The following is a 27,001-nucleotide window of genomic DNA, read 5'->3' as shown; positions in this document are numbered from 1 at the left end:
ATCTAGCCCCATTTCAATCTATCTTCAGACCCAACTTTGGGGCTGATTCTGCCATGTTCCTCGGATTTGGGATTGAACCGAGATCTGCAGTTGGTGCAAAACACAGCAGCTGTTGCTTGTGGGAGACAAACTACCACTAGCACATACCTTTCTTTTAAGTTTTGCACTGGCTGGCAATCTTCTAGGGTGTTGTACTAGCATAAGGCCCTAAACTACCTGGAAAAGCCCTTGCTCGCTAGTTTGCAGGACTCCAAAAATCGCAGGAGCCACAGTAACTCAAGAGCAGGGCTTTTAGGGTGGCTGCCTGTTCTGTGAAATAGCATTCCTGTTGAGACACAACTGGTGCCCTTTATGTAGATTGAAGACACTTTTGCTTCAATACTCGCCTGGCTGGATAAATGGGAAATGAGTATGTATTTTGAGTTGAGTTTTGTTTAAATGTATCACTTTTTGTGTTTTTAACTGTATGTTGCTGTTTTTATTGTACAACACCTTGAGATGATTATTGTTATTCATACCATCAAACAACCATGCACAGCCCCAGTTTATACCCAGTCAGTTTCTCTTTTGTGTTAGTAAAGCAGGGAAGCCCAACCACTGTGCGGCTATGGTACATTTTGCTCACGGCTCCTGAAGGTACCTTCCCTGGTATACAATGCTTTGCCAAAGCCATTGCTGTAGCTGGGGAGGAAATGTAAGCATAATGCTGAAGAATTTATATACCGATATAAAGCTTTATTGATCACCATAAAAAAATCTGTCAGGTACATACATTTGAAGAGTCAATATCACAGCTAGAACAGGTTATCTTTATAAATGCAAAGCTGTTTGGTTGTTTTGTTTTTACATTATTTTACAGATTTGTAGAACTAGCATACTATTCAAAGGTATATTAAGGTTAGTATTTTGCTCACACATTGGGGAAGTATGTAAATTGTACAAAAACAGCATACAACATTAGAGTCCCCCTTTTTTTCATTCTACCCACAGAGATCCCCTTCATACCACCAAAGTGTTCATGCTCACAGCGCTTTTACTTTTTCTCCACAAGACAAACTTTAAATACTCTATTTTATTTACAGACCCACAGTAAGATTTTTCAAGAAATTACAAACCAGCTATAAAATATTCTGGCAGGTTTTACAAATTCATTCCTATTGTACAAAACTGTTAGATGACTAAAGTTTAAGAACATACAACTTAAATAATCAATGGAATAACTATGCACATGTTTGTACACAAACACACTTAACACTGTTTAACAGTTCTTAATGTGTTGCCTTTTTCACACAATTATATTCCAAGGCTCACTCATACAGCTTTCATACTGTTACTCAGCCATTTAAATTGTGAGTGTTTATAGCAGCATATCAGTGGTACCAGAAAATCCGCACATATATATTTAAAACAAACATTCTACTAATTTATTAATCATCAGATAGAAAAAATACAAACTGCTAATTCATCTAAAGTGGCAACATTTTACACAACTGTGTGTAAGATGTATGAATTGTATTAGTTTCAGAACACATACCCTAAACCAGCAAAGTGTTATAAATTAAAATTCACTACAGAGAGTACTGACAGGTATGTTATTTACACTTTGGGTGAAATGTCAGCTTTGTATCAACTCCCAAAATTGGAAGCAGAGGCAACTAATCCACTAAAATAAACACAGTGTTCTGAATAAGTGAAGCTTGGCATAAATAGTATCCCTTACAGGAAGAAGCCCACAGTGCAACTCTAGTAGGCACTTAACACAAAGCCCCACTTCGTACCACAAAATGTTTACGTACCAGTTCTATTGCACACTGCGGACCGTGAAATTTTAACGTGTGTTTTTATTTTATATTTAACAAGTGACTTTCTCACGTACAGAATTTTTAAATTTCTAGTTCCTATGGCAAAATGGTCACCCTGATCCAGCTAAAGGTTACAGGCACGTGGAAGCAGATTTCCACACAAGTACTCCACAAAGTGGGTGGACAACTTCACAAAAATGTGTACAATTCCCAGCCTTGTCCAACACATGGGGATGTGCGTGTGTAGCTCTTTGGGGGTAGTGAAATCCCATCAACTGACTGTCCAGGAGGGAGACCAAGGAGCTGGATTCAATTTACTCTGTCCACTCTCCTCCTCTCTCTGTTAAACAGCTGGTCTACAGAACTTCAGTTTTCAAAAGGTTAGTTAGGTTTGTGACCCTGGCTGTTCCAGGTATGCTGTGTTGGACTAGGGCCACCATTAGTATGTTTTATTTAGAATTGCAATAATTTTTATATAAAAACTCCTCCAAGACAGGGGCATGGAGAAGATTTCAAACATTCCACAAAAGCTTTGGAAGAAGGCCACCTCACATCTTTGTTTCTGTATTTTGCACTTTTTTGCAATTACTATGACGGAACATACAAATTGAAGACTCAAGACAAACACTCTACGGAAGGCACAGTTTGAAATATAAAGGAAGAATTGCTATGTGTGACTAAAACTGTTCTTCAGCCCTTCACAAAGCTTGTAGACACAAGAAAGTATAATCATTCCTCCATTTCCGATTTCATCCTTCTATACTTTGCTAAAACCAGTAGCTACCAGAAAGCGGGACTGAGGTAACTCTGATGAGAAAGTCTGCAGTTCTGTGTTTGCACTATTCTAGAATTATTTTTCCCCAATTATCAAGCATTCCAAATTATGATCTTGAAATGGGACAAGGGTTAAGAGGTAAGAGAACAGAGAACATGGAATGACAGCAGGTACTCTGGTTCCATTTTAAAAATATGTGGGGGGTGTGCAGAGAGGGGGGGAAGAGACACAAGGAATAATCAGCTGCATAAAAATTCATCTACCAATGCTGGCAATTTTTCAAAATCGTAAGAATCAAAGAGGTCACTGATACCCTCCTCTTCGCCAAGACTGATCAAATAATCTTCATGAAGTAGAGGCGGCAGCAAGCTTACAAATGGCCCTTCAAAACCTGATGCAATTTGGTCCTCTGTCTGCTGCAGAAGGTTGGTTGGAGAGGCCAATGGGGAGATGGTTGCTGTAGTTACTGAACAGTCAAGACTTCCCGAGTTATCAGAAATCAAATCTGTTTCAAGAAATAGCATTATTTTTAAAAAAACGTGTAAGAGGGTTGCACACACGATTTTACAATATTTAATGCATGTCAATTTCCCCCCTCCCCTTCCCACTCAGCCCTTCCCTTCAAAGTCTATTGTTGCTGTCTCTGCACAGCTTGTATTAGTAGACAAAACAATTTAAAAAGTGGGTAAGTTGCTCTGAGCAATAAGAATGCATCAGAATGAGTGGGATACAAAAGTCTTTCCCTCCCTTTGGCTGTGTTCAGCGCGGAGCAGGGGTGACCTTTAACACATGAGCAGGGGTGCACATGTTTAGGCCAAAATTGTGATCTCTGGGGGATGGGAATAATTCCTGGTGGTTGCCTCTATCAGGTGCAGAGTTCATCTCAAGATGCCACTGGAGAAGTCAGCACAGCTATTTAGTCTTTTGGCCATGCTAGTGTAACAAATGGGTTTTTAAGGTTGTATTTGTTCAAAGTAGTCCTACTGAAATAAATGAAACCAAGTTGGCCGTGTCCTTAAATTTCCATGGGTCTACTCTGAGTAGAACTACCACTGGATACAATACCAAGTCTCATGTGACCTTTTATATAAAGAAAGAAGTTTCATTTCTCAATGCTGAACGTTACACACACAGCCTTATATGTTAGTGGCCAAATAACAATTATTCTGGAAATAAATGAAAATAAAGCTATCAGAGGATGGTTGCACATAAAGCAAGCAGGCTAAAACTGAAAGCATTGACAAGGCAAATGTCAACAGACACAGCTAAAGTTAACACTCTCTTTTTCACCCAGCAGCTATTTGGAGTAATTGCTGCAGAAAGAATGACTTCCCAAATAGGGATGACATTTTATTGGCAAGATACACCCGGGTTAGCCCTTAACTCTCCCAACATACGGACATCATCTCCCCACACACCGGTTCTCCATCCTGCTAAGCAGACAGGAGGGTTGGAGCAGGAGAAGCATTCTTCTGATTGTAAATTGTGTTGGCTGCTTTTAATACTGCATGTTTACATTCTTGTAACCTGTCCTGGGAAGAGCAGGGAAGAGCAGACCCAGTAAATAGTTGCCTGGCCCTCGAAGAAGCAATGACTGCAACTTGTGGCAAATCCAAGTAGTGACAATACATTCCTTCCTGTCCCACCAGCCAAAAGCCACCTTCTGAGCTATGGAAAACTCATCTATCCTCTTTCCCCTTTTTGCTCTGCCTCACATGCTCTGAGCATCACAAAAGTTTTGGAACTTGACAGAGCATGTCTCTTACAATAGAGAAAAATAGCCACCACTTTTAAGTGACAAGAGATTATTCATAAATGACATTACCTACCATGCAGCTCATAGTGATAGCCTTAACATGTACATGCATGAGTGTACATGCACAGAAGAATTAGTTTATGGTCTGTGATTTCCCACATCCACCAACCTAGACGGCAAGCTCAGGACATGGAAGTACTTACAATCACGGCTATATTCTGAATAAAGTATGAAAATGTAGATGGGAAAGGTACACCCCCCCCCCCCGGTAGCATTCATACTTCCTTTAGTCTAACGAAATCTAGCATCCAGCACATCATTTATTAACTAAACAGACTGAATTACGCTTTCCCTTTAATTATACTTGGTTAATAGAATTTTAAAAGGTATAATGTTACCTTTGGAAACATTCCTTGAGATATTTCCATTATGATCCTGATCTTGCGTTTTCATTGGACTGTGGTAATCTGTTTCTTCTGGACACAAGTAAACTTCAATAGGCCCCTGGGTACTAGATAAGTGTATCAGCTTATTCTGCAAAGACAAAACATCCCCATTTTCAATATGTCTTTTGCCAACAAAATGCTACAAGCGGCTACTGGAGATTTATGGTTCATTTTTATAAGGTCCAGTGTTCTAATCAAAGTCAGTTTTATGTGGAAGAGTTAACATGTTTCTGCAAGGGTCTGTGCACATTTAATCATGCAGGTGAGACTGCTATTCATTTACAAATGATATAAAAATCATGCGTAAGGAATGAGTGGATGACACATTCTCTTCCCGAGTATCAACCTTTGTCTCGGGACAACATATTAAAGGACTTCATATGCAACCTCACAATCCATTTCACTCTTAATATACTAACAGTGCAAGTCTGTGCATGCCTACACAGAAGAAACTCACTAGGATTTACTTCTAGGAAAGTATGTATAAGGTGGCAGCCTAACCTAAGGAAAAGCCCTGCGTAGGTTGAAAGTTTACAAACCAATAGAGAATTGGTCCAGCAAAATATACTGCTAATGCTAAACAGGCCAGCAGCACAGCATATGCCCGCGTTGCCTGGAGCCGGCACGCAGGGTACGCTCCCAAGGGGGCAGGGCGCAGAGGGTGCCCTCCACAGGTCACAGTTCAGGGTTAGGAAAGGGGCAGGGAACTCCTGCTCCGGTCTGACCTGGCAGCGGAGCTGCTGCAGCCAGGCAGGAGGTGCCTCGCAGCCCAGGAGGGTGGGCAGCAACACTCTCCAGCTCTCCGCCGCCATGTCAGAAGTGACTTGGTGGTAGAGCTGCTGCAGCGGCCGACGATGGTGGGCAGCAGCGCCGCTGCCCACTCACGTGCTCTCCTTCCCTGGATCAGGCCTGACCCGGGCCTCGCGGAGTTGCGCCAGGCACAAGCGCCGCAGTCAAAGTGCAGCTCCTTCTAGCACGGAGTCAGGCTTCAATGAAGGAGCCTGCTGTGGGGACGCCTGTTTGCACCCCCACTCAAAATCCCCCGGGAGCACAGCATCCACAGCACCCCTCTGCTTGCTGCCCATTCCAAATTGCCCAGCTGAAGCCTTCTTAGAGGGGTATTGCAGCGGTTCTTGCAATGGTTGATTTTGAAGTGTACAGTACTCTTTCCCCCCTTTTGTTGTAAGCCACTGTAAGGTTCTCAGTTGTTGCTCATGAGTAACCAAGCGGACTCCATCACTTCTTTTCTCAGTTCTTTATTGTGCAGATATTTACAGTGCAGAGTATTAAAAACTCAAGTCTGTCTCATCTTTCGCCAGAGTCCGAGAATGAACCCTTCCGGTTCTTTGACCAGCATAAAACCGTGGTATGTGGAACCCCCACCTACCACCCCTGCGCCGGCCCCCTCTGCGCAAGTGGGGCGACGGAAGAGGTGCGCCTTCCCCTGCCCTAGCTTGGTGCGATGGCTCTCCTACCTTGCCAGAGCCCTGACTCTCACTTCCACGATCAGCTTCCCCCTCCCCACTAGAGGGATCGCTGCCTCTCCCACTGGACGCCGAGGAATTGCTCAACACATGAGGCGTGGGCTCTCGATACTAAGAAAGCCCTGACACCCCTCCGCTCTGGGACGAGGGCAGTTCCCTGACAGCCACTTTGATTCTTTTTTGTGGAAAAGCAGCATACCAGTAAAATGGTGAACAAAAAATAAATAAATGTTAACGGCAGGTGGGTGCGGCCTGCCCAAAATGGCCTGGTGGACCAAACTGGGAGGTTTGGCGGGCCAGAGGTTCCTCATTGCTGTCTTAGAAGGTGGAAAAGCCAGTAATTTTTTTTAAAAAAATCAAATTAGATTGAGAAAGAAGTGCAGGGTGGAAAGTCGGTTTAAGAAACAGCAAGGCACAAGGCAGAAACACTACAATGAGTGATATAATCAGAGGGGGTGGTAGCAGACCAACTTCTCAGGGAACAGAATGAGCAAAAAAAGATAAATGAGACAGCATTAACCAAGTTCTAGTAGTCAGAAGGAAAGAGAGGCATGGAAGAATGATCTCCCAGATTCCAGAAACCAAAACATTATGATCTCCCAGATTCCAGAACACAATGATCTCCCAGATTCCAGAAACCAAAGACTGCCCATTAGCATTTTTATTGCCATATAGAAAAATTATCCCATTCAGTAAAGCTTATGCATAAATATGGTATAAGACCACTGCAAATGTGTAAGATTGACTTACAGAAGAAAAACCATAAGCATTTTATTCTTACCTCTGTTGGGTCAGGCACTTCAAGTTTCGTTTCTGGAGGAGCTTTCACAAGTATGACAGTTTGGTCTTTAAGGCTACTTATTTCTTGAATGTCTTCATATCTAACATACGCTAATGTAAACTTTGTTAAAGAATTGTTCAGAAGCAGCCTTCAGTCACATGTATCAGCACACTAAAGTAGATATTCTCACACTGTTCCCCCATCAAGGCTGCCGTTAGCTGCTCTCTCCCCACTTCTAATATTAAAGTTAAAAAATAAATAAGAATGAAACTGAAACAGCCCTGAAGTTAGACAAAGCGAGGAGCGATCTGTTGAGATTTCTTGGCTATACTTCGCATTTTTTGATTATGAAATAATTTGTAAGGCTTCTAGAAATTATACCAACAAATCAGTCTTGTATTAACTAGAATCCAAACAGTGTTGAAGTTAGCTGCTACTGCAGAACATCAGTCCTAGTTTGAAATATATAATTATTATAATTTATTCATTACCCACCCTTCACCCAAAGGTCCCATGGCGGGTTACACAATGAAAACAGTTTAAAACTGCTTACTTGTATCCGATTTAAAATTATCAGAATAGCTGTAAGTAAGCATCATGCCTGCTGCAGTATATCATTAATACCACCAACACAATCCACTACCCCTAGCCGTTAGAGAAATGTTAAGATTTCCCAAATGAGTTCAGCCTATCTACAATAATAAAGTGCAAGTGTCTCTGCATCCAGTCCCTGTGTCCGTGGGATTGCGCTACTGCGCATGTGCCCCGCGGACAGCCGTTGGGACTTGGAGCACAGAGACTTCAGGCGGCCGGGCAAAACTGTTGAAGCGGCGGGTGTGCGCGGGCACGCGGTGGGTGCGCGCTCGCGTGGACTTACTTCTAAGCGGCAGCGGCCGTTACAAGTGGCGGCGGGCGAGCGATGTCAAGCGAGAGCTGCTCAGTTGTTAGGAAAAAAACAACGAGATAAGTGAGAGCCGCTCAGTCAGCTCTGCGCATGTCCCAGACGTTGCTAGGGCAACAGTTTGGCCACATATGTTCTAGCGCCCGTTAATTTAACAGGGTTAATGTACTAGTCTGATATAAAAGGATATCTCCGATTCTCAGAATCTTCTCTTAGTAGCTTTAGGTCAAGAGAACAGCTTTGTATCAACTCGTCCAACTTTTGCTCTTCCAGGTTGAGTTCTGCCACCTCCTTGGACAAGCCTTGACAGTGTGCCAACATCCCCCCAAAGTCCGATAGACTGCAGCCCCTACAAGACAAGTGAACAGACACTTCACAGGCATTCCTAAAGTTCCCCAGTCCAGACGAGACAAGAATTTCTCTTAAAACTTCATGTGACTATTCAGTTCAGAAGAAGCAGAGTGCTGAGGATTTGGCAAGTCGCATCGTCTGAAAAACTAGCACATCAAAGCAAGCTGGCGAGAGGCGAGACTTAACAAGATCTCTTTTTAGAAACATTTGTTTCACTTTATTCCATACATATACAGAAGGATTTCCAGATTACACCCACGATTATCTCATTCCTCCTTCTGGAAGGATGGTGTGCCTTACCTGATGTGCAGAGATAACAAAACACAATTTACTAATGGCATTTTGGGCATAACTTTCTTTTAGTGGCAGTGACTCTTGCTGGATGTTTGAAAATGCTCTCTAGTTCCATTTGTTTTAAGATTCAGTGTTTGCACATAGTTATTACCGGTAATAACGAGGAGCTTCCACGCCTGCTTGCTCTGCTCACTAACCCCACCTATCCCAATCCCTTTACCAATCCTGCATCCCCCACACCTGGCTATGCCCTCCTTCCTTTACACCCAACCCAAACCCCCAAGCCACGCACTTCCTTCATAGCACACTTTACAGCTGACCCCAACTCCCAAACCCTTTTAAAGGAGGGTGGGAGGTGCTTCAGAGAGCCGCTTGCCAACATACTCTCTGAAGCACCTCCCACTTTCCTATAAACAGTGCAGCCATGTGAACTGTAGCATGATTACATTCTTGCAATTTCATTATATAGTAAGAAATGTGTGTGGGGGGAGCCTCTTCCAGACCTTTGGGTAGTGGATAGTGGGGTGCTTCTCCACTTGGACCCAAGTCCAAGCAGGACCCCATGTTAAGCATTTCAGATTAAGAAAAATGGATTCTCACCATTATATTCCTCGTTTTAGAAGAATTAAGTCAAAGCACATAAGAAATGCACATGTGCTGCAAAGTATCTTTTTGCCAAGAGATCAATACAACCAAGTATCAAAATTCTCAAGCTGAATGTACGCCACCTCCATATCTGGATCAAATTTAAAGTTTGTCTCATTTAATGGGAAGTACATGGCTATGAACTGGAACCTTCTGGTTCAAATTTCAACTCAGTCATGAACTCATTATGTAACTGTTGGGCAAGCCACTCTTCCAAGCTCACCCCCAAATATCCACCACCATATTAAAACCAAATTTCTACTGAAGCTATGCTCAAGCTTCAGAACAAGCAAACTGTTATTGGGTGGCATGGGGGAGAAGGCAACATCATGCATTCCTACATCCCATGATGTTCCCTTGCCTTCCTATGCTTTAAGCAATGCAAGAGGAACTGATTGAGTTCTCTCTCAACAGTACTGCTGGCATAGTGTGTACTTGAGCTGGGGGTGTCTAAACTCACACCTGCACAATGCATAGACATCTCATGGCTTCCCCCAAAGAATCCTGGGAACTGTAGTTAAGGGTGCTAAAATGGCTCTGTTGAGGCAAACTGTATTTCCCATGATTCTTTGGGAGAAGCCATGACTGTGTGGTATAAATGTGCTTTTCATATGTATGGTGTGGATGTGACCCAAATTGTCCCTGACCACAACTCAAAATGCTTCATGTGCATTATTTAAGCATAAGCTTAAACATGCAAAATTTGATCCCTTTCTGGACTGTAGCTCTGAATTACAAGTGGGGAAAAAAATATATTTTTTGTTTTTTCCCTAGGCAAGTAAGTCCCCAGCCGTGGAAAGATAGTGGGTAAGGAGAGTAGAGGGCTCACTTCCCATAATATGCCAGTTTCTACATACAGAGAAGTTTGTTTTATTTTATTTTTTAAAGAAACATGAAAATATAACGCCACCAACCGCACTCCAAAATACTATATCAAGGAAAGGGCTGTGCTACATATTTCTAGATGTTTGAGTAAGCCATGAGAATGTAGCTGAATCACTTGGGGCACATCATAATTCAACTGTCTGTCTCCACCAGTAGCCAGGACTCCAAGCAGCTCATAAGCAAGACATGTTGTAGGTTTGTCCACAGCACCTGACAAGCAGAGGGATGCTGCTTCTGAATAAATATTCATTTGACCAAGTATTATGGGCATTTGTTTGCAAGCCACCATTCCCTTTCCCAATGTATTCCATGTGACATGTGGCCTTGACCTACAGCCAAACCAAACACACAATGCCAGACCACATCATAAGATGCCTCCATGAATGGCAGGATTAAATTTCCCTGGGTGGTAGTCAACTATGTTTTACTCAGAGTAGATTTAACTTAGCGGTGTTCATTGATTTCAGTAGGCCTACACTGAGTAAAGCTTAGTGAAATAATTCGTTACCCTCCAGCATACAAAATACTTTCGTGAAAATGAAATGTGAAAGTGCAAGGCCGTCCTGTGGGCAACAGGAATATAGCACTAGGATACTTACATCCACTGAATGTTGTTCTTGGATTTTTTTTTAATGAGGTGAATGCCTTCCAGGACATTGGTGATGTCATAAATCCTCCTTTTTTGTACCTTAAGGACTTCTGCTGCTTTGTTCAAATCTACGACACCGTCTGGGGACTGGCTCAGAAGCTGAACAAACTTCTTGGTGAGAAGACCCAGCGATGTATCATACCGCGTCTTTTCTGAAGGGGATTTGGGAGCTTGAAGAAAAATTAAATTCATGATGGTTATGAAGCTGGCGTTAAAACTCTTTTTTAAACCTTCTAAGTAATTTGGAATAATCGTGTGCATTGTACATGGGACCACTCAGGGCCAGTTCAACATTTTACATCCATAGAGTAGCTAGGCTTCAGCACCTTTTTCTGTTGATTTTCTTGAGACACGTTAACTTTCAAGCCATATCTATTGTATAAAGAAAAGACAGTGCGAATAAATTGGAGGTACAGCTTTGTATGTAAGAGAAAGGTAGAAGATGCTTCGTGATTTTGTACATTACCAGCTTGTAAATAACAAGCTAACAGAAGCTTTAAAAACAGTTGCCTCAGTTCAACCATCCTCCAGTTATGACCAATACCTCTCTGTTGTGACGTTCAATTAACTCCTAACATTTTATGCAATTATTTTGAATGTGTTTACAGTATCTTGCTTTGTAGCCCCAAGAGCAGCTTTAAAAAAATCTGCATTCGTGTTCAAAATAATTTGCACATATAAATCAGAAGCAACATGGCAGGCACATTTATTCAGAAGGCTCGGTCTATGATGGAGACAAAAATTCCCTTACTTGTACTAGACAGTTCCCAAGCAACCGGTCCCACTGAAGCCCTCAAAAGCAAGGGAGTGAGACAAGTGGCTAGAACTCACTCAATGCATGATGAATGTCAAGCCTTCCTTTGTTGGCAGTAACCCTGATTTTCCACAATTCTAGAACACGAGGGAACAGGTAGCCCACACTTCAGAAGATCTCCTTCCAAGTCATGGAGGGCAATTGCAAAGGCAACCCACATGTATGTGCATAAAACTAGCTCTTTCATCTGCTATCCCCCACCCTCACATGTTCACTTTCCATAAGCTAGAGAACACCTGAAGAAGATTAGTATCTAGCTCAATAGCAGTACCTGTGGCCCTCCAGATACTTTGAGATAGAATCATAGACTTGTACAGTTGGACTGGACTACAACTCCCATCAACCCTGACCACCGGCATGATGACTGGGGCTGATAGGGAATATAAGCATATCTGGGGAGCCACAGCTTCCTCACCCCTGATCCTGCATACATGGTAGAACAAAACTTCAATGTGAGACTGGGGCTGATAATTTTAGTCAGACCGAAAACAACCACGAAAGGCTACCTGAGAACACACTGGATGCATTGGGCTTGATCAATGGGCAAGGAGCAGTGATTACACTCAAAATCCAGAACGGCAACATAATGCTTTGAAGCTCTTTGCAACACATTTAACCAAAAAGGTTCCTTACTTTTGGGACTATCTGGACTTCTAGTTGCAGCTCTCCCTTTCCCCTTTGGCGTTCTTAGTCCTTCAGCCAGAAACTGCTGTCCGCTTCCTCCCAGTTCCAGTCTTCGCTTTGCCTGTCAAAAGAGCAGAGTTCTCGTAAAGACCAAAATCAACCTTATAAGATGAAGTTGTGTTTTACAGACCTAGAAATTATTATAGTCAGGAGGCGAGCCAGGAAATCCATGTATCTTTCTCAACTTCTTAGGTACCTGTAGATATTGTAGAATGCTTTTATTTTGTTGCAGGTACCCCTCCCCAACTCCCCCCCCAAAAAGGAACCCTCTTAATGGTGTCCTGTAACATAGAAACCCACATGTGCAGTGCTTCAAGTTGAAAGCCTGCATATTCCTGCATTGATTAGGGCATAGAATAATAGAACTGTAGTTGGAAGGGACCCTGAGAATCTAGTCCAAACCCTGCAATGCAATAATATGCAGACATCCCAGGCAACTGGCACATCATGAGGCTAGGATCTGAGGCCCCCAAAACAAAGACTGTGATCGCAAAGTTTCCCCCATGTCCTCATTATGCAGCTGAAGCACATAGTTCACTATCTCCTCCTTTCCTAGTGCCATAGCAAGACAGCTTTCACCCTTCCTATGTCCCTTCAACTGTCTGCCCTGGATCACAAACAAGATTCAGCAGCTAAGTGAATAACCCACCATTGTTGCATTCTAACTGGGTTACTTAGTCTGCATCAATGATGCTTTGCTACATAACCTAAAGTTGCTTCTGCTAAATTCTTCTCCCAAACATATAACTTCCTAGTATACCACACCAGGCTTCCCCTACATGCAGATAGCTTGAAGTTCTAATGTGGCAGCTACAGATAAAGTTCTGTGGGCATCATGACAACTGTAGGGGCTGACTTTAGCAATATTTCCAAATCATGCAAGTACAGTTGTTTTGCCAAGTAAAATTATCCAGTTATAGAAGAGTATCTATGTTCACCATGTCTCCACATTCACTATGTTATAACAAGCCAAGTTTTATATGGTAGCCTCTACTCTATCCAATCAATTCTGTGGTATGCATTTTATTCATTTCCTGCGTTTTATTATAATCGTGATTATTTTGTCAGAAAACCAAAAAAAAAAAAAAAGGCCAACATACACAATGAACACAGGTTAACTGAATGCTATTAGCTAGAAACAAATGTTGTAAGACATTCTAGGTTTTTCATTTGACCTAGAATATCAGACAGACTAACGTTTTCATGGACCTCAGTAGCAAAGTTCACTACCACAGTGGCGACATTTGTCAAACACAACACACATGCAGACAATATGAGGTTTGGCACCGTAAACTTTGTCAAATTGCCTAATGAGACTCATTGCTAATTCAATCCTTTTTTATGGTGGTAACCATAGATGAGGTGAGAACAGCTCTGAAATACTACCAAAACATTTCTGTCATCTCACACTTAAGTCTTTGGGGACTAAGAGTTTTCCCACAAAACTGAGCTCCAAACTTGCCACCATGTTTTGATTCACTAAAAATGAAACTTTTTGAGAAATATGGGCAAAAAAGGAGCAGCAGCTCAGAGAAGAATACATGCTTTGCAAGAAAATGGAATCAAGTTCAGTTCCTTAAACCTCTGGTTGAAATAATGTTGACCTGTAGACCTAAGCTGGTGTCCAAGAGTTTGAAAATCCATTCCTAGTGTTGGGTAAGATTTGATATAAAGAAGTATCTTGACATACTTCTGTGGTCACCATTTTAATCTGATGCCACCCTTTAGACGTCTGTCGTTGTGGGCTATATTAACACTTCTACTGCAAAGCCCTAACATTTGACTTAACTGAAGGCACCCATTGTAATAGCATTCTAACAGAAAACATGTCCAAGTAGGCATAGCTGTCAACTTTTCCCTTTTCTTGCGAGGAATCCTATTCGGAATAAGGGAATTTCCCTTTTAAAAAGGGGGGAAATTGACAGCTATGCAAGTAGGAAATTTCCAAAGAACCACCATTAAAATTAAGCTTACTTATAAAGTATGTACTATGAAATAAGGTTAGTTCAGAGATAGGTCCCCCACTAGTTAATGTGACACTCAACACATCTTTCCACCACACATCCACTTATATATTAGCATGAGCACCGCCATTATAATGAGAGCATTTAGAAAAGGGTTTGAAATCTGCAACTCCCCAGATGTGTGTGGACTACAGCTCACCCATCATCCCTAACCGCTGGTCATGCCAGTTGGGACCAATGGGAGTTGTAGTCCAATAACATCTGGTGAGCCACAGTTCCCACTCCTGCTTTAAATATCTTGAAGCAAGGGCTGTGAGAATGACTGGCCTACTACTGCAGAATTTAAGGAAATCCACACCCATTCTAAAGATGCACCCTTCAGATTTATTGGCACAGTCCATTTTGGTTTCAGGTATGTATACAACAAACAGTACAGCAGACTCTTAGGGGTTGTTCCCACAACTGTAATTTTGTCTCCTTTGAAGTGCACCAATCTTCAGCATCTTAGGTAAAGGTAAAGGGACCCCTGACCATCAGGTCCAGTCGTGTCCGACTCTAGGGTAGCGGCGCTCATCTTGCTCTATAGGCCAAGGGAGCCGGCGTTTGTCCGCAGACAGCTTCCGGGTCATGTGGCCTGCATGACAAAGCCGCTTCTGGCAAACCAAACGGAAACGCCGTTTACCTTCCCACCGGAGCGATACCTATTTATCTACTTGCACTTTGACGTGCTTTCGAACTGCTAAGTAAGCAGGAGTTCAGCATCTTACAGAAGCCTTAAAACTTTTGAGCTGGCTGTTAGATTTGAATTTAGATGATGGGGTAGGCATTGGAAGATTGAAAAGGTTTCAGCTTTGGTATGTGGGCTTGTTTTTCTGATAGTTATTGGACACAGAATTTAAAAGTAAACCACGGATCTGCTGCAACCTGCCTCAAGGTGTCTGTGTCTGTGTGTGTGTGTTAGAGAGAGAGAGATTTAATAGTAACTCAAACAGCACCTTCAGCTGCAAATTGAAAATGAGAATATGCAGGTCTTGTACATAGCAGTCACAATCTCAGCAGCCACTTATTTCCTGAAAGATCTTTGTCTACAACAATTCAGAAGTTGAAAACTACAAGAATTACTTGAGGTGAGCATGTACCATTCCTAGAGACATCCATGCCTTCTACAATGGCCAACACCCTCCACTCATTAACAACCTACAGAATTCAAGCCAATATATATTTCACACAAATTAAATATATGATGTATTTTAAAAGGTGCTGCGTTTTCATCAGTTAACAATAACCACAGTTGGGATGATACATGTTGTGGTTGAAGAGCAACATAATCAAAAGCACCCAAGTGTCTCCTTGGTGGAAAAGAAGTCCCCAAGGCCAGCTGAGGCTTGTTCAAGTCACACTAAACTATAGTTTGGCAGATATCTGAAGCTGGCCAGTGAGCTCTTTGGATCCCGGTCTTACAGTTAACCTGTAAACATAAATAAGGGTATTAAGCCTGTTGACGTTTCTATTTCAGTCATTACAAGCTAACCTGAAGTTTGCAAAAGACAGCTGGATGCTGACATCTTCCATAAGGTGGCAACCCAAAAAAAAAAAAAAACCTGAAATGGCTTCTGAAATAACCTGAAATGGCTTCTGAAATATCAGAAACCATTTTAAGTACAGAATGGTTACCAGTGACTTCCAAGAACATGTAACCTAACCTTTGCAGCTGCACTGGCATGACTCATATGGAAACCCTCATTCTAAATTGCAAGTTTCACAGTTTTGTATCATAATCTTATGCCCATCTACTGAGAAATAGGTTTGCATAGGATTGCAAGCTTAGGCACTTTCTGTAAATCAAGTTATTTGAAAAACGCACAGAACTCCATCTATGTTTTTCAGCCACCAACATAATCCATGAATAAAACGTAGTAACAGTGTTTCTTTGAAGCTTTAGTTCCCCTTATCATAAATTGCATACCAGCAAAGGGGAGGGTAAACTATGGGGAGAAAAATAGCAAGGAGATGGGAGTTTGGGTTTTTTTTAAGAGTGAGCCTGATGGTTTCCATTGATTTCTCAGCAGCTTTTGGCACCATTGAGCACGGGGCCCTTCTGGAGCAGGAAACCATGGTTAATGACTTTTTGACAAGCCTGGGTATGAAGCCAACTTCACATCATCGCTCCATATCCTGTATCGTTCTGAAGCTTTTAACCATAGTTTCTTGTTCTGAACTAAATGGGAAACTTGAGTTAATGGGAGATTTTGCTTCTGTGTGCTGTCAAGATTTAAAAAGGGAATTATACATAGGCACGCCTTTACAACTAATTTAGCATGCATGTATTTTGTATTTGGGAGTCCACTTAGGGTGCAAAACCTAACATGAGAAGCAGACATAGGCTAAATATGTTCATAATGGAGTACCCCTTTTGCAAATGGCAAGTTATTTCCATATAAAGCAATCAAAGCAGAATATTCCTTTCCAGAAACACAAATATTCCTAAACTCCTGATTTCATCACTTTCCCCCAAACATTTAAGAGCAAAGCTTGAATGATTGGCTTACCTGAGGATTGGACTGCTACAATACTAATAAGCATAAATGTTAAAAATTATGGTCTCGTGCTTTCAATAAAACTTTTAAAAGAATGTTAAGTAGAGCCCTGCTAGATCAGGTCAGTGGGCCTGACCCAGTCCAGCATCCTGTTCTCACAGTTGTCAGCCAAATAGGACCTGAGTGCAATAGCACTTTGGCCACTTGTGATTCCCAGCAGCTGCCTCTGACAGCTGAGATAGACCATAGCAATCCAGGTGTGGAGCTGCTGAATGTGGAGAATATTTCAGAAACAAGAACTTTACTGCCACCCTCCCCTCAGCAATAATCTCCGAAGTAATATCTTGATAATGGCTTTACAGTTGCAGAGCATGTTTTTTTTTTTTTAATCCGAAGTCCTTTGCAAAAGCAGCCTTCATTTTAAAGGTGCAAGATTGTGCTTTGAGACACTCGTAAATATTTCAAAGAACAGATCATATAAACAGCATTTTAAACAGAAAAAGAGAGATCACTTTTGCCGATCAGGTGGGAAAAGGTGATTTTTTAAGTCAGGCTTCCTCAACCTCGGCCCTCCAGATGTTTTGAGACTACAGTTCCCATCATCCCTGACCACTGGTCCTGCAAGCTAGGGATCATGGGAGTTGTAGGTCAAAAACATCTGGAGGGCCGAGGTTGAGGAAGCCTGTTTTAAGTGAATCACCAAAAGCTTCAATTTTGCTGCTGCAGACAGCTATACTCTGAATGAAAAAAAAAACACTTTCTCTCTCTCTCTCTCGTGTGTGTGTGTGTGTGTGTGTGTGTGTGTGTGTTTCAAACTCTCCTGAAATGCAGGTGGTAGAACAGCAAAATCAGCAAGCTCTATGACATGCAAACCCCTACCCAAGAGAAAAATTCATTTATTTATTTTTTGAAAGATTGTATTAAATGTTCAGGTAGGAAGATATTGAAAATGATCAATTTGTATGCTGCTTCAATCCCTATCACAATCCAAAATTACTAATGGATTCACTGCCATTCCTTAGTTAGTTGCTTATCTTTTAAACATACAGTGGTACCTCTGGTTACGTACTTAATTTGTTCCGGAGGTCCGTTCTTAACCTGAAACTGTTTTAAACCTGAAGCGCCACTTTAGCTAATGGGACCTCCCGCTGCCGCCGCGCCGCCAGAGCACGATTTCTGTTCTTATCCTGAAGCAAAGTTCTTACCCTGAAGCATTATTTCAGGGTTAGCGGGGTCTGTAACCTGAAGCGTATGTAACCCAAGGTACTACTGTACTCTCATTAGCTGCTCTTTTTCAGCATCATTTCACTTGTAATATCCAGTTTCCTAGAAATCCAGACACATTTTAGGGGTAGAGGGAGATATGCATTTCCATTTGGAAACAAACCCAGTGTGTCACTTCAGACATGCACTAAGCCACACTCCCTATAGCTAATGTCAATGGGCCACAGCATTCAGGAGTATGCTTCTGTTAAAAGTAATTAGCTGCCTTAAAAAAGATTGGAATACTTACCATCCTGCCTTCCAGATGTTGTCAAACTCCAAATCAATCAATGGTTAGCGTTGATGGGAGCTATAGTTCAGCAACATCTGGATGGCACTGTGTCAGCTACCCCTGCTGCAGATGGCACTAATTATCTCAGCGTCCAATTCCCCAAATCAGTTCAAACCTACTTCACTTTAACTGCTACTTAAGAAATACGAATGGTCCAAGCTTAAGGAAATTTAATTCAAATGAAGCACCACTGATTTTACTTTTTCTCAACATGAGCAGGATAAGACAGCAAGCTGCACAGGCAGTGTACCCCAATCCACAAGTTCATCCCCCCACTGAGTAGTGAACAGTGCAATCCTATGCCTGTCGACTCAGACAGGGCTTACACCCAGACAAGTGTGTACAGGACTTCAGTCTAACAAGTCCCATCAATTTAAACAAGGCACAACTAGCTTTCTCTGAACTGGGGCAAATGTCCCACTTTTAGAGCAAATGTCCCACTTTAGAGCAAATGCACCTTCCATCACTGTATCAGAATTTTATTTCTATTTATTTGAATGGATTATGTCCCATCCCCATCTTACCCAGACACCTTGCTTGGGTTGTTTTTCTAAAACAGCATAACCCAGGCTACTTCACAATCCTAATACACCTACTAACATTTGAGTGCTCATACAGTTAAGAAGCCATAACATACCTTGCCGTTCTTAGGAATCCACAACTCAAATTCTGCCAGAGAATCAAACCACTATTAGAAACAATAATCTCGGGCATCACAGACCTAAGAGAGACCTACTTGCTCACCGAAAACTTTTATGTGGGAGGTTATGGTTAGGTTGAACTGCCCTAAAGAATAAAAGGCTACAATATTACATCACTTACCTGGAAGTAGCCCAAATGAAGTAAAAAGTACTTTTAAGAATTTGTTAGGATTGTACCATTAATCATTAACTTTCACTGCTCTCAGATCTTAATCACTTAGGCACAGATCTTATATCTAACTTTTCCATTTGTATTTAAATTTATCAAAATTATATCGAAATTATCTGAGATGAGCAGAAATCCTACTTAAGACTCCCATGGGTGGCGCTGTGGTCGAGGCCACGGGTGGCGCTGTGGTCTAAACCACAGAGCCTAGGGCTTGCTGATCAGGGCTTGCTGATCAGAAGGTTGGCAGTTCGAATCCCCACGACGGGGTGAGCGCCCGTTGCTCGGTCCCAGCTCCTGCCCACCTAGCAGTTCGAAAGCACATCAAAGTGCAAGTAGATAAATAGATACCACTCCAGCAGGAAGGTAAATGGCATTTCCATGCGCTGCTGTGGTTCGCCAGAAGCAGCTTAGTTTTGCTGGCCACATGACCCGGAAGCTGTCTGCAGACAAACACCGGCTCCCTCGGCCTATAGAGCGAGACGAGTGCGCAACCCTAGAGTCGTCCATGACTGGACCTAACAGTCAGGGGTACCTTTACCTTTACCTTTAAGAGGCCATGATAGAACCAAATATCCCTTTTCTCTAGGCTCTTACGAGTTATGTATTAGTTTAATTCAAGCCTTAATCACTTCCATGATGGGCTACAAGTATTTTCACTATGCAAGCAAGGAAGGCTTTGCAGAATTTGGGGTTTAATTCTTCTGCTCCCCACCCCATGAGATGCCAGTTTATATTCCACAAACTAGTAACATTGTGTGAAACTGTCTAGCAAAGCTGATTTTTAACATCCTAAGCAGTATTTGCAGATAGCGCTCAAATATTCATTTTTTCCACTACACAGCAAGCTTCAAGTTATAGAGGAATGCAAACTGCTGGCACAGCTCTAAATGTGTACCTTGATTTAAGACAATATAAACTATGCCTGTATTTTGTTTATTCAGTTTAAAATCTGAAATTGTCACAGGTTCATAGTAGTTTCCTTGCCGTGATCCAACTCTCATCAGATTCTTAAAAAAAATAAAAGATACATAGGCATGTATCTTTTACACGGGTACAAATAAGCACGGGTACAAATAAGCATCCCAGTGAAAGCAATGAAGTTAGATAGTGTCCTCCTTCAATGTGTATTCCAATGCATGTCCTATATGTACAAGTACTGTAGTTCCCTATCCAGCATGTGAAATGAACACAGCCATCTACTTGCCCATAGTTTGTTTCAGGCATATAAGTTCAAACTCTTACTTTCCAAAGTCTCTATATTTGTACAGCACAAAATCAACTAGAAACTGTCACTAGAAACACTACGGTGTCCTTTTTTTCCCTTCTTCTTTTTGCTGGTATACATTGTGGACTTTAATGCCTGCCACAATAGAGAAAAGGCAGGAAAAAAATAATTCTATAATATTATAGTTCATATTAGTTGATAAATCATTAACCTTCACTACATTAGCTTGCCGATCAGAAGGTCGGCGGTTCGAATCCCTGCGACGGGGTGAGCTCCCGTTGCTTGGTCCCTGCTCCTGCCCACCTAGCAGTTTGAAAGCATGTCAAAGTGAAAGTAGATAAATAGGTACCGCTCCAGCGGGAAGGTAAATGGCGTTTCCGTGCGCTGCTCTGGTTTTGCCAGAAGCGGCTTAGTCATGCTGGCCACATGACCTGGAAGCTGTACGCCGGCTCCCTCGGCCAGTAAAGCAAGATGAGCGCCGCAACCCCAGAGTCGTCCGCGACTGGACCTAATGGTCAGGGGTCCCTTTACCTTTACCTTTGCTATATGAAACCCCAGAACTTCTGCCATGCAGATGCCCCAACAGATGACACAGAAAAGGGTTGTTGAAGGTAAAGTTTTTGTTAAATTACTTTTCCAAAATGTCACCTAAATTAGTGTGATGTACTGGAGTGTCCAGTCACCATGGGCAAGGACCTAGATCACAGATTCATAGAATCTGCTCTCAGCAACAGACAACCCATTTGTGAGCAGAATTAGTGGTAGAACAAGCATTTGTACATGTGCTAAATCATTCTAATATCTATACTTGTAGACACTACCACTGGAATAAGAACAGACTGTTCTTCACGTTGAAAACCACACAATCATCATGTTACAAATAGGCTTTCTTCACAACACAAGTAATCATCTGCTACTTGACATACACAAAGAGTTTCTATGGGACCAATGCTATGAAAGACAATTGGGTGACCAGTTTTCTAGATTCAATACCATTTGGTAGTACATGAAATATATCTGCACTATGGCAGATGCCTGGCTTGATGTCATCAAGATTTAAAGCCTTATCTCACCATCCCAAATCCCTTAGAGAGCATGCTTCATATGACAAAAGCTTATATTAACACTCTCCGGTTTACAGAAAGTGTCTGTTAGGCCATTTTAATGTGATTCATACATACATTTTAATTCTTACTGAACATTTAACCCTGAATTGCCATAGTGGTGAGATGGCATTTGTTTCATTATTTTAATCTTATTTGAAGGCTGCTAAGGGGCAGAGAGGTGGAACCATTCACTTTATTTAAAAGGAGCTGAAATTTGGGTTGTCTTTCTCTTCCCCTACCCTCCAATCCTGTCAGTTGGCTATAGGCCTTCTCTTAACTGAGAAAACAGCCAAGACAAAAAAAACAAAACAGATGATCAAGGCAACAGTCATGTTGTGGGTATAAGCCTCAGCCTAAAAAAGAAAGGTTCAAATGTTAGATCATACAAGATAAGAAGTGTGGTATCCTAAATCATCAAAACTATGTCATGGTGATTGGGGCAAGAAGGGTCATTCCCACAAGCATGCATACATACTGTCAAGGACTCTTTTCAAACCTTTCAGTGTAAGTCTACTTAGCTACCTGACAATACCCATAGAAAGACTCAAAATTCAACAAACTGTAACAGAAAAAGCCTTCTGGTCCAGGAAGGCCCAAAACAGGGCTGCCCCAAAGTTGAAGACCACACCTAGCAGCTTCCCCATTTTATGGCTGTGTCCTATTCTGCAGGCCTACATTTCATTACACAGCAAGAGGAAAAATGGGGTTCTATTCCTGTCTCTTATCTCTCCACTGCCACTTGTATATCCAAACTTCATTTTGCTTCTGAACTACGAACTCCTATGGAAAGTTTATTTGTTATAACAAACAGGTACAAAAAGGCCTCCAGGAACAGCTTCAGAGGAGAAGTGGAGAGAGAGGGTGCAGTAACTTAATTATTCTGTAGCCTACAAACCACATTCCCACAGTTTATAAGCCTACCACAACAGGGTTTTTCCAACTTAAAGGGGGGGAAAACATTCCTTTCCTCACAGAGATCACCCTTCCACCACCTTATCAGTAAAGAAATTATAATCGAATTGTACTTAACAGGAAGGGGGGGGGGGAGAGAAGAAGAGTTGGAAACAGGACAAGTGGAAGTTTCAGTTTGAAACCCCGCACTGACCCAAGCTCACCCCATACACCCTGACCCCACACCCAAGCCCTGAAGTAATTTCAAACATGAAGCGGCACACAGGCAACGGTGGCCTGAAGCAGTTACTTGAACCGTCCCAACTTTCAGGGAGTCATCTCCAGTGACAGGCAGAGGCCCAACTCAGCTCAGCCACAGGAAGGAAAACACCGCATTCAGGGGCGGGGAGGGTGACCCCACGGTCATTCCAGTCGAGGGGCAAGATGGGGGGGGGGAAGTAAGGGGGTACTTTTAAAATATAACCTAGCACCCCAACTTTAATGCCCCCCCCCAGGAAAAGGACAGTGCTTGAATTTTGAGAAACTCTGCCGGGAGAATGAAACAGTTCCTTCAGTGGGCGGCCAGTTCTTAAAGTGCCCGACCCCCCCCCCACCGCACCCCAAAAGAGCCCACACGCCCCCCCTCCCCAAGCCTACCTGCTGCAGGGGCATTTCCAAGCCTAGCGGTGCCCCCCGGCAGCACCCAGAGTTGAGAAGCAGGAAGGGCCGCGTGTGCGAGAGACGGAGGAAGGCAGAGACCCGGGCACACGCGCGCTGTTGTGTGTCCGGGTGTGCGCTGCGCTGCGCGGTTGCCCAGGCCAGAGGAAGAAGGAGCGTGTGTGCGTTTGTGTGTGTGTCCCCCTCCCCCCGCTCGGCTCCGCGCCCCCCTCCTTCCCTCTCCCTCCTTCGCCCGGCTCCCAGTCACAGACGCGGCCTCGGCGCACGTGTGCGAAACGTCACCGCCGCCGAGTCCGGGGGTGAAGCGAAAAGGAGACCAGCGGGACAGAGAGCCTCCCCCTTCCCCCACGGCCATGCTGCTGAGGCAGACCCTGAACCCCACCCGCCGCCCCGAGGGAAGGGGGGGAGCCGGATTGCGCCCCCCCTCCCCACGGCCGCCCCCTCTAGTGCAGCCGCACACAAGAGCGGAGGTCCCGTGCCCCGCTCCGATGTCACGGGTGTCCCAGTCCGGCAAGCACGCTGCTTGCAGCACCGGCCTCTGCTACGCTCTCTTTGTTCCAGCCACCAGAAATTGAGGGGGGAGACGGGCGCAAGAGACGCCTCCCCCCCACCCTCTTCTTTAAGGGAGCGGCACCCGTGGTCCCCCTGCGTGTTTTTTGCTCCGGGTGGGGAATACTGATCTCTTCCCTCCCCCCCACAATCCCGGCCCACAAGAACCCTCCCTGCGCCAAGAGGGGCCAGGAAATAATAATAATCATAATAATAAAGTTTCTCGCAAAACAGAGTGATCTAAGGCACGCGGGCTTCCTCTCCCACCCCCACTCCCCAGTATGGGAGGAGGGCTGAGCCCCGCCAGACATGCACAAAATTGGGGAGAGAGGGAGGAATTTACCGAGGGTCGGCCTGCACTTTCCAGGGCGGGCTGCAGCAACACCGTCCGGCCGGCGGGCCCGTGCGGGGTGCAGCACAAGGCGCTGCCGCTGCCCACAAGACTGGGCCGGGCGCCCTCCGCCCCGCCGCCAGCCGTCCCGGGAAAGCAGGAGGAGACCCAAGGCGCCCCCAACGCGGATGCCCCGGAACTGCTGCGGATCTGGAGGAAAGCGGCGGGAGCGAAGCGGGGAGGGAAGCTGACGGCGACAGCGGAGGCCGCCGCGGAGTCCATGGGAGCCGAGGGCGGCCGAGCAGCGAGGGCGTGCGGCTGCAGTGCTCTCCTCCGCATCCTTCCCCTTGTGGGTCTGCCTGCGCCCGGAGCGGAGTCTCCTCCCACCCTTGGCGCTGATCCGTCGCCGCCCCCCACCCGGCCTGCCGGGCTCTTTCGCCGCTCGATGCCCACGCCGGACTCGAAATGGTCCGGGCCGGGGGTAGCGGGGGGTCTGCGGCTGCCGGAGGCGTCGTCGCGAGAGCGAACGAGCCCGCGCAGCGGGCAGATGCCACGGATGGAGCCCGGCCGCTGCCGCTCGCTGGGGCTGCCTGGAAAATGGCTCCAGGAAGCAGCGGCGGCGGCTGCCGCTGACAATGAATGAAGGGAAGGGAGAAGGGTTACGCGCCAAGAGCCTCCCGCGAAACTCAGATTTCCCGCCCGCTTTTCAAATCAGATTTGCATAGCCAGGCCCCCTCGCCACGCCAAGCCTGCGGCGCTGTTTCATTGGTTTGCTCTTTCGGCCGGGCCTTCCAATTGCGAGGGGCTTCGGGACTTTGCCGGCTCCTCATTGGGCTGCGAAGGCGCGGGGTTGCCCTGTTTTGCATAGTGCTCGTCCATTGGCTGCGGCTGCGGGGGATTCCCTTCTGAGCGGCTGGGATTCCGTACGCCAGGCTGACTGCTTTCCCTCCTCCTCCTCCTCCGCCTCCGCCTCCTCCTGGCGCTGAGCTGCGCGCGTTCCCGAGCTTGGAAAAGGCAGGGAAAGCCCGCAGGTGCCTGGCTGAAGGCCAGCGAAATTGGTCTCACAAGTGAGTGAATGGGAGAACTCAGAACTCGTCAGAAATTACATTTTATAGCGCAGCCTTAGACTTGTTCGCAGAAGTAAGCACTGATTTCAGTGAGACATACTTCGAATAAGTTTGATCGGATCATCGGAGGTATTAGCCAGGTATCTGAGACTGAGTCCCATTGAACTCAGAGATCTTAACATTATATGTATATGACAGCGCTGTAAATAAGTCTTGTCTAGACTTGCCAAGTGTTATGAAAATGAATGTAGCCTAGTGACTCTTGTTTTCATTCCTGCATTGCGGGGGGGGGGGGGGCGGCGGTGTTGGACTAGATGACCCTTGGTGTGTGCCTTCCAACTCTACAATTCTATGATCCTTTGAAACAGATATGCAATTATTTACCCAAGACAGGAAGTGATCTAAATGACAGCTGTTGTTGTTTCAATTATAAACAAATATTGTTCGAACATGCCCTTTTACATTCCAGAATCTACTTCCCCAGATGATGTTAACCTGTTCTTTTCTGTCCATTTATACCTAATGTTCTTCCATAGGCATTTTGTACAGAGAAAAAGTGTTGTGACCATATTCCCTTGCATTGAGTTTGGAAGTATGGAGGATACTGCATTGAACAGGTCATGTTGAATAGTAATTAGAACTATTGCTAATTTATTAATCCCTTTTGATTTTTCTTGCTTAACTTCGCCATCTCCCGCTAAGGCTTTTCAGATTGCTCAAACCAATCATAGGCCTGGGATTCAGCCTGAAGTCTAGAAACCCTAGATCAATATCCTAACTCGCATGTCTAAAACTGAACTACATATCTTTCCTAAGCAACCGTCCTCTCCTTTATTAGACTCTCTATATGAAATGACAGCATTGCCATCCCTCCTTTTGACCAGTCATGAAAACTCTGGCTTAGATTTTTCTCTCTCCCCCGCCTCTCTGCCCCTATTTCTCCCATCCAACCTGCCACCAGATCACAACTTCTCCCTGTACAATGTGAAAATGCACCTCTCCCTCTCTGCCCCTTGGATAAAAGTCTTCATTATTTCAATCTCTCCCTCTCTCTCTCAGCCTTCAGATCTCTTCAAAACATTTGATCAAAGCCATAGGTCAACATCCAGTGTTGCACAGTGGAAAAGGGGAATGCCATCACTCAGGGATAATAGACCATCAGCTATGTGTTCAGGTCCCAGATTTAATCCCTGGCATCTCTGGGTAGGGCTTGGAGAATCTTTGGTCTAAAATCCTGCAAAGCCGCAACCAATGAAGGTGGACATTAGTGAGCTAGGTGAACCAATGGTCTGATTCAGCATACAGAAGTGCCCTTTCTTCCTATATCCATGTGTGCAGTGGGGCCCCTGACATGCCCAGAAAGTCTGCCCTGGAGGAGGTAGGAAAAGAAGGAGAAGCCCTGTTGTACAAGTAGATGCCTGCTCACGATATGTTGCTCTACCACTCACACTCCGCTCAAATAAGTGTAATTTTGTTTGTCACATTGATTCTATGCTACTTTTTACTCAGTTTCCAGTCTTCCCCTCTTTCTGGAATTTGTTGCCTTTTATTCCCTCTGTTATTACTTCCATGATTCTCAATTACACTGCAAGCTCCTTGTGACCTGCCTTGTTTACTTATGTCTCTTCGTAAGATGTATGTTGAGGTATTTTATAAATAATAATCTTAAGAAAATCTTAGAGAATTTCACAGAACTCTTCTTCAGGCATTGTGTGTGATGTATATCCATAGTACATTTGTAGCCTAAACAATGTCTTTTAAAGCGGCAAAGAATTTATTTTAAGAGCACTGGTCAACAGCATTTCCTCAAGATATTATCTATCAAGAACAGAAGCAGCCGGAATGATTAATGGTGATTATACTGAAGTGTTGGGGAGGTTGGGGGTTTGTTTTTATTGTTCCAAAAGGCCTTGTTGTAATTTTAATTTCCTTTTGTAATTTTTTATATCTACACTGCATCT

At 44.0% G+C, this 27,001-nt stretch overlaps 1 protein-coding gene across 3 annotated transcripts; it reads right to left on the bottom strand.

Annotated features, from left to right (window-relative positions):
- Positions 1 to 2,792: 2,792 nt before the first annotated feature.
- Positions 2,793 to 24,683, bottom strand: E2F3 (E2F transcription factor 3). Of its 3 annotated transcripts, none has more exons than XM_033154683.1 (7): positions 23,986 to 24,683; positions 12,217 to 12,328; positions 10,720 to 10,939; positions 8,136 to 8,294; positions 7,045 to 7,159; positions 4,732 to 4,867; positions 2,793 to 3,082 (listed from the first exon to the last, which is right to left on the bottom strand). In XM_033154683.1, the coding sequence occupies exons 1-7, from the start codon at positions 24,310 to 24,312 to the stop codon at positions 2,817 to 2,819; spliced, it is 1,335 nt and encodes a 444-aa protein (XP_033010574.1). In that variant the 5' UTR covers positions 24,313 to 24,683; the 3' UTR covers positions 2,793 to 2,816. The 3 variants fall into 3 exon arrangements, with proteins under 3 accessions (XP_033010574.1, XP_033010575.1, XP_033010576.1); XM_033154684.1 differs by lacking the exon at positions 23,986 to 24,683 and adding an exon at positions 23,073 to 23,268; XM_033154685.1 differs by lacking the exon at positions 23,986 to 24,683 and adding an exon at positions 12,917 to 12,940.
- Positions 24,684 to 27,001: the final 2,318 nt, after the last annotated feature.

The sequence above is a fragment of the Lacerta agilis genome, chromosome 7 (genome assembly GCF_009819535.1).
Source record: "Lacerta agilis isolate rLacAgi1 chromosome 7, rLacAgi1.pri, whole genome shotgun sequence".
In the NCBI taxonomy this organism is placed as follows: domain Eukaryota; kingdom Metazoa; phylum Chordata; class Lepidosauria; order Squamata; family Lacertidae; genus Lacerta; species Lacerta agilis.
The sequence above is the reverse complement of the archived record's forward strand: the minus strand, read 5'-3'. Positions and strand labels throughout refer to the sequence as shown.

Bases quoted from the DNA above. Each gene is read 5' to 3' on its own strand.
- E2F3 (XM_033154683.1), bottom strand. From the start codon at position 24,312: ATGCGGAGGAGAGCACTGCAGCCGCACGCCCTCGCTGCTCGGCCGCCC. The intron at 10,940-12,216 runs GTAAGGAACCTT...TTTTTCTTCAAG, and splicing joins AAGTCCAGATAGTCCCAAAA to CTCCCAAATCCCCTTCAGAA. The intron at 3,083-4,731 runs GTAACATTATAC...TTCTTGAAACAG, and splicing joins CTCAAGGAATGTTTCCAAAG to ATTTGATTTCTGATAACTCG.